This window comes from Lissotriton vulgaris, chromosome 1_1 (genome assembly GCF_964263255.1).
Source record: "Lissotriton vulgaris chromosome 1_1, aLisVul1.2, whole genome shotgun sequence".
In the NCBI taxonomy this organism is placed as follows: domain Eukaryota; kingdom Metazoa; phylum Chordata; class Amphibia; order Caudata; family Salamandridae; genus Lissotriton; species Lissotriton vulgaris.
In genome coordinates, this window is record NC_141685.1 from 756,590,875 (window position 1) to 756,608,827 (window position 17,953).

Here is a 17,953-nt window from a genome sequence, read left to right on the forward strand (position 1 = left end):
CTTTGCCTTAATGATGTTGTGCTGTGATCTTTGAATTCTTACTTTATATTCTCCATTGTCCACCCTCAAGGCTGTTACTTCTAGTTGATCCTGCAGCATTATTTTGTGTGAAATGTACCATTCTGCAGGACGTCAAAGTCTACCTCCAACTGTGGCACTTATTGGGAGGGCAATCTAGGCTTAGTTCAGTTTTTCTCCTTAATGTAGTCGATAAGTTGGACAGTATGAGGACGGGGCAGGTGGTGTTTTCATCCTGAGAAACGAAAGGACCCTCTCCACAGCTAAGCCTCTGCAGTGACTTACCCATGTGTCCTGTCCTTGTAAAATAAGCGACTGACAGGGTGTACTGATGTAATAACTTTCTTCCCATTTCTTTAATCTCTCAAGTCGGAACTCTATGCAGCACTCTCCTCTGCCCCAAAGCAACTAATAATTCTCCTCCTTTTCCGGTTCCACTCTACCACCATCCTATTCCTAACCTTGTTCCGTGCTGCAGCGTCAAACCGCTCTGCTGATTGTTGTATACGTGCAAACATTACATCTCTTCCCCCCCCTGCAATATGTTAAGTGAACAATCCCTCTTACAATTCTTCAATGAGCTGAATAGTTCACTGTGACCTGAGTAATGGGTCTGGTTCCTTAAGCTTCCTCAGATCTGAAGACATCAACCCTTTCACTGCTACACACTTCTCGACTGAATTCATCAGCATCATGTTCTGACTGTTCCACCAGGGCCTTGCTACTGCATCCTACTTCTTGAAATGAGACGCATTTTGTGTGATTTTTTTTATATATATATATATATATATATATATATAGCTGCATGATCACACTGCTTAGGACGTGTGTGTCCCTGGTAGGGATTCTCGTACGCAGTCTTACCCAACATCAGAGTGGCTGGAGATTTTCCAGCGGTGCTATGAGGCATGGTCCAATATATGCTCCTAGTACTTCATTCAGAGCCATTTGAACATCTCGCCTGGTTAGTTCTGCCTGTTATATGGTTTTCTTTAGTGTGGCCATAAGCTTCTCTACCATCCCTTTGGTTTGAGGCCACATGGGAGTGATTTTCTGATGTTGGAAGTTGAGGTGACTGGTGAATTAAGCAAAGTCATGTCCGTTAAACGGAGGGCCATTGTTGGTTTTAACTACTTTGGGGATGCTCCAAGCTGCAAAGGCCTCATTCAGGACTGGTATGCGAGAGAGGGAAAACAGACTTGTTTCCGTAGCACCCTTTTGGTGGCCACTGTGCTGTGCTCTTGTGTCCTTCATGCACCAGATGAATGATAAACCTGCCGCAACAGTTGAAGTATGACAAACTGTTCACCCGGGGGAAATAATCCATTATCAGTGGTTGTTACTTCTTCCTCTAGTATGTGGAAAGGAAGTCAGATTGTGTGAGTCTATTCCGTTATCGTCATGTGGTTCATCGAGGTGTCTCCATGATCTTGTTCGAAGGAGACTCATTGCGCCTTGAAGATTAGCACCTTTTGCTGTGGTTTTTGTGATTGCTTCCAGTGGAACAGCAGGTGGTCTTGCTTGATCAATGACGAAATGCATGTATCCATCAGCCACTGAGTGTCTCTTATTTGATGTCCTACGATGTCTTGACATGTACGCTGTTTTTTTCTGCCTTTCCTGGCTTGTGGACAATGGCGTACATGTATTCTTGAAGGCGAATGCCCCATCCCTTGATCCTAGGTGGCATCTTTTCTCGGGTTTCCAAATATGGCTGAGGGCATGGTGATCCGTTATACGGGTAAAATGCTTCCCATAGAGGAAGATGTGGAAATACTCACAGCCCAGACGACTGCCAGGCTTTCTTTTTTTGACCGAGTGTGCTCTCTCAGTGTCTGTTAGGCTACAGCTTGCATATGCTAAGCTATCTTTGGTCACCTTGCTTGTCATATTGGACTAAAATAGCTCTGAGTCCCACCGGACTGTCATTTACAGTGATTTTGGCATTCCTGCAAGGATAGAAGTATGCTAGGTAGATGGTAGACCTTACAGCTGTTGAGTGCTTGCTCACAGCGTGCAGACCATTGAAAATGTTGCATTTGCTTTGTGAGTTCTTGTAAAGGATAGCTAATGGTGGTGTAATCCTTCATGTATCTGGCACAATAGCTGGCCATTCCCAGGAAAGACCTTAAATCACGGACGTCTCGTGGACGGCGTGTCAGTCAGTGCAGTCACTTTTCAGGGTCAGGCCTCCTCCCTTCGCTGGAGATGTGACCAGAGATTTTTTATTTTTTTTAACTTTCTTTTTCAATTTACATTTTGCAAATACAAAAATAAATTGGCATCAATACAGCATATGTAGGCATACCGTTGACATTATTAATGGCATGTAGTATAGAAAGTAGCATCGGGGTAAGAGACAATGGGGAAATATAATAATTCGCAAGCTTCTTGCAGTGAGGAAGTAGCACAGGCATGCCACTGACTTCCATTGTGGATAATACCAGGGTTGGTCCTCTCGCTCCTCGTTAAGGGTAGGCCGACTGTCTACATCTAGCCTACTCTCCTTTCTGTCGGTTGTATCCTGCGAGGAGGGCTCCCTCTCTGCTAACCCAGAGGTACACATATCACGCCAAACCATTCGGTCTTCTTGCAGCTTCTCGTGCGTGTGAGGGAGCCTATGCGTGCCCATTGTTTCTCTTCCAGCTGGAGACCAGAGAATTTTAACGTAGATTTGGTAAACTCCAATTTATCGCTATTGAGTCACATTCGCTTCCAAGAGGATGTGACACACCTGATCTAGAGCTTTGTCGTGTTCCTTGATGGTGTCACTGATCACCAGGATATCGTCGCTATAGCTGAAGGAGTTTGGAATGTGATGAATAACTCTCCTTGCCGCTTATTTCTGCGACTGATGAAATGCCAACATTGAGATGTTTGTATCAAAAGTGGCCTTGATGAATTGAGAATGTGGTGATGTAGCGGGACTTCTCATGGGGCACGAGGTGATGGTAACCTTTGTTCAGGTCCAATTTGGACATACCTTTGGCCCATTCAGCCAAGTAATCGTACCACTGATGTTAGGTCACAGGAGCCTCTCTCATTCGATAGCCATGTTTGGTGGCCTCAAGTCAACCCAGTGGCACACTTTGCTGTTGGATTCCCGTTTGAATACTACCACCATTAGGGACACCCAGAGAAGGTTGGTCTGGTCGATCTCTCAATGATGTCAGCCCTCAGGAAGTTCTATAGCTCATCATCCACAGCTTTTTGATGGTGGAATGGCACTTTCCGGTTATGTTGAGCCACATGTGTTACCAGTTCATTGATGTGTAGCAAGACTTTAAAATGAGCCAATTTTCCAAGCCCGGCGAACAACTTGGAAAAATTTGCGTTTTAGATCTGGTTCATCATCCATCTGTACAGTATCTCCTCAAGTTTCAGGAGTTCTGCAGTGGGCAAACTGAGAAGACAGTCTGCTGCTTCAGGCCAACAATGACCTAGATTTGCGCTTGCACTGTCAGGGATGTGTGAAATTGTCCTAGGCAAGGTAGTCGCTCTATGGACATCCAGGAGTACTCTCACAACAGCCTTTTACAGCTTGGGTTTTGGGTTAATTTTGTTGTATTCAGTAACGCATATACAGTTGAGAGAGACTCCACTGTCTAGAACAAACTTTGCCGGATGATTTCCCATTTGAATATGTAGTCTCTGGTATTTCTTTAGTCTGTCAGGATCGGCCACCATGCACTCATATTCGTTGCTGTCTTGAGAAATCGGAATGAGAGATGACTCACAGGACGATAAGTGTTTAGATCTGTATGTGGCATGTGATCGTAAGCTGAATAGTGACAAGCTTGTAGGGTGTTCTTGCCAGTCACATACTGCCTTCACATGTTGAGGAATCTTGATTCTTTTGAGGATTATGGGAAGTCCTTCCAAGAAGCTCTACACACTTTTTCGAAGTAATTTTCCTTTCCACAACGTTCACATTGCTGACCATGGCTGGGCAAGATCCTGCATGTGAATATTCTTGGCTGCAGCAGTAACATTCTGTATTTCTCCTCTGTTTCCAGTCTGATTTGTGCTGAGAGTATGCTCTGTGGGTTTGGGAGTTCGTCCTTGTTCCGACTGGCATCGTTCTTTCTGCTAAGACTGGAGTCTGAACGCTTGTTGTGAGGGCAGGAGCCTGCTAGGTGCTGAATTGCTTTTGGCAAAACTCACTTTTTGCATGTAAAAATGTCCTCGTATACAGACACCGGCTGCTGGGAACGTGGAAGCCTGACTCTAATATGGCTGAAGGGGTAGAAACCAGGCTCCTGGATTACCGGTCTGACTTCAAAATGGCTGCTCGAAAGACTAGGTCTCACAAGGCTTCTGTAGTTCAGCAAAGTGTCCAGTACTCATTGGGGGAGGACATAAGAGGAACCAGCTTACCCCATTGCAGTGGGTGCACTGCAAGGCCAGCAGCTCCTGATGGCGAGCACGGTTGATTCCCTCAGTACCAGAGGAGGGGTGTGCTCTTTCAGCCATGAAAGACTTCTGCCAGTTAACGAGCAAGGTGGACACCTGCTGCAACGAAGAGGTGAGATGGAGCCGGTTAGATTCGGAGTGACCTCCGCCGGGCAATGAGTAGGGTGGTCTCCTACAGCAATGAAGAGGCAAAATGATGCTGGTGGAATGCAGAGCGATGATGGCGCTGTAACGGTGCATAGCAGGCACTCACTACAGACAGCTTCACGGCAAACAAGGTGAGGTAATGAACGTCAACCACCCTCGTCTCCAGTTGTCAAGTCCTTGTAAAATAAGTGACGGACGCTGTATACTGAAGTAATAACATTATTAATTCCTATTTCTTGAATCTCTTGAGCAGGAGCTCTATGGAGCACTTGCCTCTTCCTTTTCCCATAAGCAGCTAATAATGCTCCTCCCGCTCTGGTTCCTGTCTACCTCCATCCTATTCCTAACAGTGCTCCGGGTTGCAGGGTCCTATTGCTCTGCCAATTGCAGTACACATGAAAACATTACACCATGAACCACTGTCATTTGGCATTTGCTGCTCTTGTATGCCAAACTACCCTCACCATTTTAATAGTCAAAGCAGTTGTTTGCTAAGTACCCTGTCCTATACCAGTCTCGTGTATAAAGGTGACCGACCATGTGTCCACCCACTTGTCTCCAGGCACACTGATAGGCAAATAGGCATTTGTACACAATGACTACATGCTTGTCTCAACACCTCGTATAATCTGCCAGCTAGTTGCAGCTGGATCCAGTTTCATCCTTGCTGCACATATACAAATATGCTGTATGAGGTAGGCTTTGAACGTCCCCCAAATAATAATAATTTTCTCCTGCTGTAGTAAAATTCTCTTATTTCAAGCTTTTTTTCAGCGTGGTGTTTTTCCCCATACCCTAATTGTCCTTCATGGAACTATTTGCAGCTAAGGATGTTTAACTAAATTTTTTTTGGTTTTTAGCTGGTTCATTGAACCAGGACACCATCAGGTTCTACTAACTCATGATTGTCCTCTTTTTCCTAGCTGCCTTGCATTAATTTACTATTTTGTGACTCCATTGTGAATCTCCTTCAACTTACTTGAGTACTAGCTGTTGACTTCAGTTTGTGCATGTGGGGTTATTATTCCAGAGCCGAGTTGGAAAGCAGAGCTCGTGGGAAGTATATATGGAGCTTCCCTCGTGGTGAGCCTCTTCTACCATGCTAGAGTCCTCGTGAGTTACTCTTTGTCTGTTGACCATAGATTGTCAATGATTGTGCCGTTGCCCTTCACCTCATTGCCAAAACCTTTGGTGGGAACTCTTACCACTGGATGCTTACCTCCGTGGTGAAGAATTCCCCCAGAACATCTTGATTGTTTTCTCCCTTGGGACAGGTGGGACTCCCGCACCCTTAAAGTGGAAACTCTTGCAGAATTTTAAATTTGCAGATCCTCCATTGTATCTGAAGTGAAATCCTACAGGTAGTGAAAGTCCTGCTGCTGCTGAATGGCTTTTAGTGATTCATTTTTTTCCCACACGGTCTCCTCGGACATCCATTTGCAACACTGATGCATGATCTCCCCCTGTGTCCTAACTGTGGGACCGGAATACAGATTCTTCGACCTATTGTACATTGCACATTTGAATTTGGGCCCTAAAAGCCTCCAACAATTCCTACCCACACACACACACACACACACTTTTTTGTCCTGTTCTTGAAATGTTCTTTTTTGTTGAAGGTGCATTTTGTTATTTCCTGCTTTTACTATTCAGATTCTACCTTAACATAATCGGGCAAAGGGCCCCAAATCTTCTGGTGTTTAGTGGACCTCTAGATGTGTACACAACCTCTTCCTCAGTCAAATCTGTCCATCCCGCTCAGTTGTAAAACCTCATTCTTAACCCTCTGCTGGGTCCTCTTTTTTTTTCAGTTCCTCCCTTGGGTAAATCAACTTTCCATTTAGTTCCTTGTGTTGATGGATGTTAGTGTTTTATTAGCTACTCGCTTTAGCAGGTGACTAAACAAGCTGGTGATCTAGAAGCTGTCTACATTAAGAATCGTTTTTTTAACAAAGTAACTGCCCTTTTGAGTCTATTTCTGGCCTGGCTGCACATGGGACGGTGGATAGAAAATGGCTAGGGTAGTGGAAATGAGGCATGCAAATGTGTTTATTACATATTCAGTGGTGACCAGTTATTGACACACGGCTTTGAAGCACACCTGCGTGATACCAGCACTTTAGAAATAGCTTGGCCCATTGTTGTCCCTTAGAAAGAGCATCAACACAGGCGTTGAGGGTGATACAGTTGGAAAGGCCAAAGATTGTGAACGGGGAATGCATTGCTGTACTGGAAGTCTGAAGGGCATTTATATAGGAATTCAACATACTGGTTAGAGTTGTACGAGCACAGGAAACTGAGTATGTCTGTTGTAAACTACTCCTGTAAGTACCTATGAAGAGGGGTGTGGTTGTGTGTGCAATAACAGCTTGTATGGATAAACTAACAGTATCTTTCTGTCTGCAGGAGTTTTATTGCTGAAATGGTCCTTTACGTGAAGCAGTTGGGACGAAGTAAGGTTTTTTCTTTGCTTTCTTTTGTGCTCTTGTAAACAATTTTAAAGCAGCTTTGTCCATTGAACAGGAGTAAGCTAAATAATCAAATGGTTAGCCGCCCTTACTGCATGTGGCATCTAGTCGAGCTCGTTCTGTTTTTAGGCCTGTAAGAACAATTGCATCATTTGTCAAGGGCAGAAAACTGCTTTTTTCTATCTAAGGATTTGTGGTATTTAACGGGTAGGATAATCTTTGGAATGCTGATTGCTAATTTTGATTTGACTGCTATCCCAAGCCTTAACTTGTTTGTTAACTTGCATTTTTGACCGCGTCTGCTGGTGAAACATTTAGGGACCAGTCCACTATTACATTCTGATGTTGTATCAGTGATTGAACATTTCTTCTCAAAATCTCATTTTTGGGACCCTAGTCAAATTAACTTTTTTGAACTCTGCAGTGTAGGTATGAAAAACCTTCTAATTGTCCACTCGCACCTCTAAACTGCAGTTCTCTAGTAGAAATGTTGCCAAAAATAAAATTCAAACCTTTATGCATTTTACGAGCTTGTGATCATATGCAGAGTTCACTTTGACCTAACAGAGCTTTGAGCTACTGTGTTTGATAATGAGAACAAGATTGGGACATTAGCTAAGTTACGTAAGGCATTTCCCAGGTTGGGAAATTTGTGACAAATCATTTGTAGTTGAAATGCAGGACCACTATGTTAAAGGTGACCTGTTGAGCAGAAGGCTCAGGCTGGGAAATAATGACAAGTATACTTCATGCCTTTACATACAACTTTATTTGATTTGAAATATTGAAACTTTTACTGGAGATACTAGTGGCCATGCTTGGTTGAAGCACTACATAGGCCAAGCCATAGCCAAGTTGACTCCCAAGATTACTTTCAGGGAACCAGTGGACTGAAGGGTAGTCGTAACAAAGCTAACTAAGGCCTACAGCTTTGTTCTTGTGTGTGTGTGTTTTTAATTCTCTTTTTTTTTAAGCAGTGAATAATGTTCTTGTCCTCTAGCATATATAACCCTATGATATTCATTCTGGAGCTCAAAGTAGCCCCAGGCGATTTTCTCAGTCTTTCTTTGAAAGGAAGGAGACACTAGTTATAGGTGTCCCCAAGTACTTGAAAACGTATGTCAAAATCTGGGCATATAGGAATCCATAGCTTACAGGTTGTGATTGTTGCAAGTAAAATATTTATTTCCCCCCAAAAGTAATTGGGCATTCCCAGGCAAAAATAGGGAGGCCTTCTGTTTTCTCCTTTCAAACAGACATTTGTATACAGTTAGCAGGTCTCTGACATCCAGCTCTTGCATTGTAGCACTCCGTAAATCATGACGTGTTTCAAGGCAATTTTTCCTTACAGGTTTGTATGTCTTGGGTGTAAGGCATGACTCGCAAAGTCTTCTCTGTATAATAGTGACCTAGTGTACTTTAAAATGCTACTTGTGACGGTAGACTTTTCAGTCAAACCATTTTTTGGGAGATTATCCTAACGCCACAAAGTTCATGTACTTTTGGGGATGATTGAGGTTATTGCAGAGATATTCCAGCAACAGAAATCTGAGTCTCAAATGTGGGAGAAGTAAACCTACAGCAATTTTTCTTTTTGAAATTCTGGGAAAGCGCTCTTGGCTTGAAAAACAGGCATTGGCATAGCCAAAAGGTCTCACCTTTGGGACCTTATACGTGTTTAGCTATGTAACAGTTGATGTTGTTGCACCAAGGATGTTGTGCTGGATAACTAAGAAATATAAGGTCCCAAAGGCGAGACCTATTGGCTATGCCAATGCTTGTTCATCTTGGTGCCATACTCCAATTTCTAGCACAACCTATTATGGAAATTCTCTTGTTCCGGTATCCATTTTTGGGGACTTGCCATTGCAGTCTGGCTTGTAAATTACATGTGCTGTATGGGCCCTTGTCACTTTTGCTCTGTTAATGAGTACTTTGTAAGTATGTGAGTTGAATGAGAGGTGTGTAATATGTACTCTTTATCATCTCAACAATTAGAAAGCTCCACTTGTCAGGCCTTGAGGGGCTGCGTGAGACCTAGTTACGTTTTGTCAGTTGTAGGATCAAAGCAAGGAAGTTTTCCCAAACAAAATGGCCTAGTGATCAACCAAGGAACAGCATTTCTAATGTATCTGTCCCAATAAATTGCCAATAATGTTTTCCTATACCTTTGCTTTAAGTGCCAACCATGGGAGGCAAATCATGAGATTATTAACCACAATGGAAAGCAGGGTGCACTGGCGAGCAAGACAGCACCACACTGTTTCCTCTCTGAAAGTTGGTCAGGGCAAACAAAGGCGGTCACTAGGATGACCCAGGTACATAAATTAGTCAGGGCATCAAAGGTATGTGAGGAAGTGCCGTCTTGCATGGTATGCCCCCACTTTTTGCTGAATTGCTGATGTGCTTTGACTGAGCGTGCCCTGGGCTCCTGCCAACCAGGTGCCCAGGGGTGTGTAACTTCACTAAAACGGTGTTGAAACGAAACAAAACCCAATTGGCATCTCTGGCCACCTGTCAGCCCCATGTAAATGGTACCCTAGGTACCCAGGGCCTTGTGACCAGAGAAGACCCCTGAGGGCTGCAGCACTTATTGTGCCACCCTTTGGGGCCCTGTACCCCGACACACATACACTGCCTTTGCAGGCTGAGTGTCTTCGTGCAGAACCAAACAGAGTCGACATGGCACACACCCCTGTGTGCCAGGCCCACAAACACACTGCCCTGGCATCCATCAGTCACCCCTCTAGCTGGGTGCACTATGCCAGTGGTGTGGGCACAGGTGCATGAGCCCTGTGTCCCTACAGTACCCTGGGCCATTCCTGGGCACTGTAAGTGCAGTGATACCATTAAGAGTATATGGTGCTGGGAGATTGTCATTACGAACTCCACAGCACCATAATGGCTACACTGAAGACTGACAAATTTGCTATCAAACTTCTCAGCACATTAAACCCACACTGATGCCAGTGTGGGATTGAATGTAAAATGCACTACAGAGGGCAACTTAGAGTTGCCCCCTGAACCTAACCTACAATCCACGTCTTGTCTGAGAGGCTGCCTAGGCTGCCACACAGCAGACATGTTGCTGGAACCCTGGGTATAGAGCCATCCACTCTCCTGGGCCTGCAACAATGCACGTCCTGGGCGAGGTGCTAGGTCTCCTCCCCCAGAATGGGCAGGGGAAGCTTCAAAGGCATGCCTTTGTGAGCTTCTCCAGACCACTTGCGGTACCGAGCAACTGGCCCCCACCGGTTCTGACCCCCACTCTGGCAGGAAACCCTACGTAAGCAAAGGGGGTGTGCCATCCTGTGCCAATTCCACCCCTCAGGTGGGAGAGGCGAGGTGAAGCACAACTCCGGGCTCCAGCCATCTTGAGGATGGGGAGCCCTGCCCAATCAGAGATAGGCTCCTGCCCCCCTCCCACAGGAGAGGAGCAGGATAGGGGGTGTACTCACCCCAGGACAGGGACCGATTGGTCCGGTCCCTTCCCCTACCTGTAACACCCCTAAATTTAGTATTTTGGGGCACCCTGAACCTTCCTTCCTCAGATCCCGATTCCAAAACAAGAAAGAAGATCAAGAAGAAGCCCTGCCATGCAGCTGCTAACAAGAGGACGACACCAACTGACTTGGCCCCAGCCTTACAGGCCTGATGATCCTTGAACCTGAACCTGCTCCTGCTAAATCCCGGCGTCTCCTGCGGACAGCAACCTTGAACACCCCGGAGGACCTCCTGCCTTGAACCTCTTAAAGACTGGGACTCCCATGAGCAGTGGTTCTGCTCAAACAGCAATACCCCTGGTGCCAGCCAGGAACCGCAAATCCAGCCCACTCTGCACCCGCCGAGCCCGGCCTGTGCCCGAGTGGACAAAGACCCTGAGGACGTCCCCCCCCCCACACCCCCCCCCCGGCGATTGTGACCTGAAATCCAGTGCCCAAGGACCCTCCTCGATGACCCAGACGATGCCTGCAGTCTCACAACAGGAGACCCCTCCAACCGCTACCAGCAGAGGGTAAGATTTCCCGACGTCAAAAGACACCCCTGCACTCTTACAAGGTGACGTTTGTGGTTCAAAAAGCTGCAGCAGATGCACAATGAAGAACAGATCAGCGATGGCTGGCATCACATCGGAGGCTTTCCTTCGCACGCACCTTGCCCCAGCAGCTGGCGGCATTGCTATGAGGTTATTTCATGAAGGCCACATGCAGAAGGAGCTATGGGTGAGTCATCCTCCTGGAATGTGACTGTCTGAGCAAGCAGCGCGCGCTGAGGGTTACAATCATGTGGAGTGAAAGGAACTGTAAGGGCCTGTGCATCTTTGCAGACATGTGCTCGAGGCCTCCTCTCCTGTCCCTACTATTAAACGTCAGGAGTTGCACACTGTTTCAGTTCTGCTAATGAAAGTATTAGTTCAAAGATACCTCCTGGAAACCCTATCTGGTGATTAGCCGTGCTTTATTGATTGACTGATTGATTGTATGACTGGAACATTTCCCCAGATATCTATTTAATCTTAAGCCTATCTTCTATCACATTTCGAACTGCATGCTGCCAAAACATTTAGTGCAAAATTAACAGTTAATGGACAGAATGCAGAACAATGTCATACATTCACCCCCTACAGAGATCTGGGCCTAAATCCATCGTTTTTTTGCACTCCACACCACCCCAGTTCAGACATGGCTATATGCAAATCAGCCTTGACCCTGTGCCTCATGGGAACAGTCCAGCCCGAACTGCCAAGCCATGTCTTTCCTGGACCGGAATCAAGCATCCTAGGACCGGTTTCTGGCTATCAGCCATCTTCAGCCAGGATAGCTTGACTCCAGTGGTGTGGAGAGCATGGGACTCGCGTCAGTAGCAGCTTTCATTTCAATTTGCATGTTTAATGAGACGGGCATGGTGGCTTAGTGGACTAATTAGTTCACTGTAGGGGCATGTGTTTGACCGCAGGGTTACCGGTTCAAATCCTGCTTGGTCCATTCAGCTTTGCAAACACAGGTTCTGTTATGACATTATTTTGCATTGTGGCTTTCTTTCCAAAGGAGTTAATTTCATACACAAAAAGCCATAATATAGAATTCGCCGTTTTTTTTCTTGCATCTGGCCACATAAAAATACAGGTGGCTTTGCTTCAAAGCTGGTTTGTTTTTCATAACTCCTTTTATATATCCATGAGGTGACCATATCTATGCAGTGAATGAAGGCATTGTTTCTTTAATCATCATGAAGTTTCAAAACATCTGACACTGATAGCGGTTCTGCTTTTAATTTCAAAACCGGAGGAGTAAAGTGCTGAAGTAAACAGGAAGGACAGAGCACTGAGCTGGCCTGGTTACAATTCCAACTTGTGGCCTCCGATGACATAAAAAAAAAAGCCTGCGAGTGGTGTGCGTGCGTGCACTGTAAAGAATTTAAGGAATGCAGCAGGCACAGTGCGGGCTGCTGCTTGCTCCCTAGGCCAGGGGAGAGAGCAGGCGGGACATGCACCCGCCTTTGGCCAGTTGCGTGCTGTCTTTCTTAGATGCACGCAAAGGCCAATAGTGTGAAAAAGCACACGCACGAGCGTGTGGTCCAAGTTTGAAGTCCTCACTAGAAGCCTCGCAGAGCAGCGCATGCGAGCTGGCTCAGGCGAGACCTAAAAATGATTGTATTGAGTCATTCAATACCCATTTTTCCTTTTAACTATTTTGTGTTCTTGCAGGCTTGCTGTAGGAAAGTGCCTCTTGGTCGCCCCCACTTTTTTCCTGGTAAATGATGGGATTTCGACTGAAAGTGCACTGGAGTGCCTGCTAACCAAGTCCCCAGAGTCCCCAGGCTCTTTCACAAAATTGTACAATTGTTTCTCCCAATTGGTAAAACTGGTACCTAGAGCCTGATGTACTAAAGAGGGTCCCTAAGGACTGCAGCACAAATTGTGCCACCCTAAGGGACACCTCACCAAGCACATGCAAGACTGCCATTGCAGGATGCTGTTTTGGTGCAGACAAAAGTGAAAACATGATATGTCACACAGCCCTGTGTGCCATGTCCCGAACACTGCATGTCGTATTTGTATGTCACCCATACAGCAGGCCTAACAGCCCTAAGGCTAGTTGCTGAATATTACATTTGAGGGCATACTTCTATGAGCAGATATGCTCAATCCTATTACTGCCAGTGCAAGTGGACAGGGAAGCCATTTTATAACATGTGCTGGACATTGCGAAAAACGATTTCTCCAGCTACATGATGGGTTTGCTGAAAATAGGGATGTTTGGTATCTAACATTTCATTATGATAAACCCACACTGATGTCAGTGTGGCGTTTACCAGTAAATGCGCCCAGAGGTCACCTTAGAGGTGCCCTTTGAAAACCTACCAACCTCTGGTGTACTTGCTCACTGGTTTCTGCCAGCCTGCCACCCATATACTGTACTGACCTCCTCGGGTGAGAGCCTCTGCTCTCTGAAGACCCAGAACAAAAGCTTGTCCAGAAAGAGGATGTAATATCCCATCCCACAGGATAACCTGTTGAGTAGCGTTTCTTAGGCAGCAAGCCTCAAAGGGCTGCCGCTTTTAAAAAGCAAATCTGGCTCCCTTCATAAGATAGGGAGCCACTTCTCCCTTGTCCAGAGCCACCTTGGCTTCTGGACAGGTGGGAAATTAGATAGTCATGTCGGCCCGTCGCCTGCAGGCTAGTACCACCCTTAAAGTGGGCTACTATTTGGTGGACACAATTTTTCAGAAGTACTTATCTTTTTGATGGCATACTTGAGAATTCTGGGACATGGTTATGCCAACTACCCAAAGGAAGTGGTTATATTGGAGGCGTAGTGACCCCAAGGGTCAGTAGCCCATTTTCTACTGCCCTACACTACCCTAAATTAAGTATTCAGAGGAGTTTCTGGTACCAGAGAAGCAGATCCTGATGACCTACGAAGAGAGGACACTCTGCCGCCCCTGTGCTGCAGCTGGTGCAGTTTTGGTACTCGCCTGACCCATGGCCCTTGCTGACTTTTGATTCCGAAGACTGGGATTTTAAGTTCATTACTTACCTGTTTAACCGCTATATTGTTTTACCCTTAGGAAAACATTGAACTTGACTGAGCATGTGCTGGGATCCTGCTAGCCAGGCCCCAGCCCCTGGGTTATTTCCAAAAACTATACCTCTGTTCCCCACAACTAGCACACCTCTGGCCCACCTGTAATTTCCATTTTTTAAAGGTACCCCTGGTACCAAGGTTTTTGTGACCAGAGAGGGCCTCTGAGGGCTGCAGTGTGAATTATGCCACCCTCTGAGGCCCCTCTCCTTAACACCCACACACTGCCAGAGCATCCCTGTGTGCCATGCCCACCAACACTGCCTATGGCATGGCTAAGTCGCCTGCTAGCAGGCCATATAGCCCTAAAGGCAGGGTGCACCATAACACAGGTAAGGGCATAGCTGCATGAGCAGTATGCCCCTACTGTGCCTGTGTCATTTACAGATATTGTAAGTGCAGTGGAGCCCTTTTTTAGTACATGGGCTGGGAGTTTGTCGACACAAACTACACATCTCCATGATTGCTTTACTGAAGTCTTGAAAGATTGGTATTAAACTTCCCAGCCCTTTCAACCCACACGGATGCTAGTGCCTGGTAAAATGAAAAATGCACACAGAGGGCATCTTAGAGATGCCTCCTGAAAAACGACCAACTCTGGTGTGGTTCCTGACTAGCTCCTAGTCATCTGCCACTACCTGGCAGGTTAATGGGCTCCTCGGTAGATGGGACCCATTTGTCCTAACCTACACACACCTGTAACGCCCTTAAATCTTTATATTTAGGGGCACCCCCGAACCTTGCCTCTTCAGATTCGACGTTACAAGAAGGCTTGAAGAGCTGTGCTGCTCAAGAGGACAACTGCTTTACCCCCCAGCCCTACTGGCCTGTCTCCTGCTCATATTCTCCTGCAAGCTGAACCTGGTTTGTTATGCAGCCAGAAGCCTCCAAGAACACGGAGACCTGCACTGCCTTCCCAAAGAACTCAGATCGCTCATGAACACCGGATTTCTCCAACCCAAGCCAGGACTCAAGATCCAACCGGATGGGCGAGTCCTCACCACTCTGCACCCGACGCCCATGGCCTTAGAGTGGCCCTACACCCCAGTGATTCTGACCAGTGTTGGACAAACTCCATTGACCTTCTTGCGCGCACACAGCCTATCCTTAAGGGTCCCCCCAACCGTGATCAGACCTGTGAGAAGAACCCGACACGAAAGGACACCCCTGAGTCGCCCGACCGACTGTGTCCTTGTGTCCGGAAACTCTTCAACTTCATCCTCCAGTCGTTGGTTCGCGTCATTCAGTCTTCTGGCTGCAGCCTGCATTCCTTTTCTGCAACCATCATCCTCCATAGGAAGACTTTGGGCTTACCACACCTCAAGCACCCTGAACCTGGTCGCCCGTGCCCCTTTGGTGGTGTGGACTAAGTGCCAACCCTGGACACCCTTTGCCCTAACCTCAGGAACTTGGCTCCCGAGATCGAGCAGCCCCAACCAAGGTGACCTCGAGCCCCGTTGGCTAAAATTAGCGCTCTGCACCAGGCCGTCCCAGTGCCACTGATGGTGCACCTTGAGTGCCATCCTGAACCGTGGGTAACCTTTGATTTCTCCCCCCCCCCCCCCCACCCCCCCCCCAAATCCAATCCTAAAACAGTTTACTTACCTGTGAACTTAACACTTTGTTTTATCCATAGGTCTGAATGATGGGTTTGTGTTGAACTGTCTTGTACTGCAACAAAAAGTAACTTTCTCCCTTCACCAGAGTTAACCTATTTATCAATGTCCTGTGTTGCTCAAACTGTTGGGAGTGCGTTTCATGCTAAATTAGAAAATTAATCGCTCACTAATCCAAAAGTAATCTACCCGTAATCTCAAGTGCTTTTGAACAGTTTACCAATTGTTTTCTCAACTGCAAAAGTAAACTATATGTTCCTACCAAACCAGTATTTACTCATTTGTTTAACTTGCCTACTACGAAGTAATTCTTGATTCTAGAAATAAACTAACAAAATAACACCTTTTCACACAAATGATTGGTCTGGATTCACTGACTGTTCAACAAATGCCTAACACTACCCTCTAATAAGCCTAACTGCTCATCCACACTACCACAAAAGAGTACGGTATTATCTACTTTAACCTCTGCTATACCTCTAGGGATCCACTGGACTCTGTGCACCCTATACCTTACTTTGTATAGTTCATACAGAGACCGCTTTCTACACATGGGCTATATAATGTACTTTCTCTAAGCATAATTTTGAATTGGCAAAGAAATCTGGTTACAATAAGATTTTGTATTCAATATTCTTGCCTCAGTCCTGACTCCTGCATGTGCTGCAACAATCTCCAAGCTTATCCAGTTTTCTAATCCGTTTGATGAAAATGGTAGCAAGTGATGTCTGACAGCATAATTAAATTGTATGTACCAGTACCTGGTGTACTGCCAGTCCATGCGTTTTGCCTGGGCCGATTTTTCTATTGGAAATAGGTACATTTCTTCAGTGTGAGGCCAAAGACAGTAAATAGATGCTGAATGTAGTCCCTAAACTTACTATAAAATGCATGGTAAAACTGTTACTGCTCTTTATTACATGATGATGGTGAATTGGGCTCATGGACTATGCATTGTAGAATTACTGCTAAGCCATTTTTTTTTATTACCTTGATTCAAGCACCATTTGGATAGGAAAGGAAAGCGTATGTGTGAGAGGGACCTTGGGTACGTTTTCCATATTCCATGTAATCTATTTATTGGTATGCCTTAGGAATTACTGCTCGTGAGCATGGGTCCAACAAGAAACTGGCAGCTCAGTCCTGTGCCCTCTCACTTGTTCGCCAGCTATACCATCTGAATGTGATCGAGGCATTCTCTGGACAGACCAAGAAGAAAGAAGGAGAACTGGTGAGTCCCATCGCTTGAGGTATTTGTTTTGGCGGTAAGCTGGTGCTGGCTAAATATGTGACCATTGGATACTTGGGGCTAATGTTGACTTTCCATGGTCCCATGAAAACAAGATGATCCTGATATTAGCCTTGTAGCTTTGGTGCCTTTTGTCTTACAGACTGACTATAATGTTCATTTTCCACAGATTGAGCCTTACATGGTGAACTTGAATGGAGATGTGGAAAAACAATTGCAGATGGTGATGCAGGAGCTGGGTGTCGAAGTGATGCCGCCAGTGAGTAATGTCAACTGTTTTCTTGCCCAATGCATTGCTGATGTGACTTTGTTTCTCATGCCTCACCTCGTATCTCAGCCACTTGGAGGCCTCCTCTTTTCTGGTTGGTGTGCAGTTTTCTGGTAGCTTTCCTACACATTTGCTTTTGTTTTTTGAAATTTCGTTTTTATTGTCCAAAAATAAAATATACTATAGTTGGAGTTAAAAAGATTTGCCATTGAAATACAGCACCCCACAATTGGGATAATGTAAGGAGAGGAAGGTATGTGGAAAAGTAATCGACAATTCATTCTAGAATAGTGGTTGCAGGCAGCAGAACAACTGAACCTATCTAGCTACATTCCCCAATATAATTTCAGGAAAGATGAGGGAATACTAGCACATTTATGTAATGTATTTCTGCTTCTGAAGACTAGCCTATGATGAGCGTGTGTATGCGTTCATTCCCTCTAGTACCTATTTTGCTAAAATAACTTATTGCTTGGAGTAGTATGTGTTGTAAACGTTGATTTGTCATACATGGTTTTTATGAATCTTATTCCGTGCCACTTGAATTATGTCGGGAGAGACCACATTTTGTGGCAGGGTCGACTAACTTATGTGGCAAGAAAAGGCAAATTATGCTGCGTATTACAGCACAATTTTTGATAGTATTACTTCATTATTTTGTTGTCTCTACATTTGTTTAACCTGGTCTA

The 17,953-nt window shown here is 45.6% G+C and overlaps 1 protein-coding gene across 3 annotated transcripts in view; it reads left to right on the top strand.

Annotated features, from left to right (window-relative positions):
* The window catches only part of DHX9 (DExH-box helicase 9), a 208,302-nt gene that overhangs the window by 33,161 nt on the left and 157,188 nt on the right, over positions 1 to 17,953 (top strand). For all 3 annotated transcript variants that reach the window (XM_086955648.1, XM_086955651.1, XM_086955658.1), the window contains exons 7-9: positions 6,985 to 7,031; positions 16,842 to 16,978; positions 17,166 to 17,255. In XM_086955648.1, the coding sequence (XP_086811774.1) occupies positions 6,985 to 7,031; positions 16,842 to 16,978; positions 17,166 to 17,255 (274 nt within the window). The remainder of the gene's footprint in view (positions 1 to 6,984; positions 7,032 to 16,841; positions 16,979 to 17,165; positions 17,256 to 17,953) is intronic.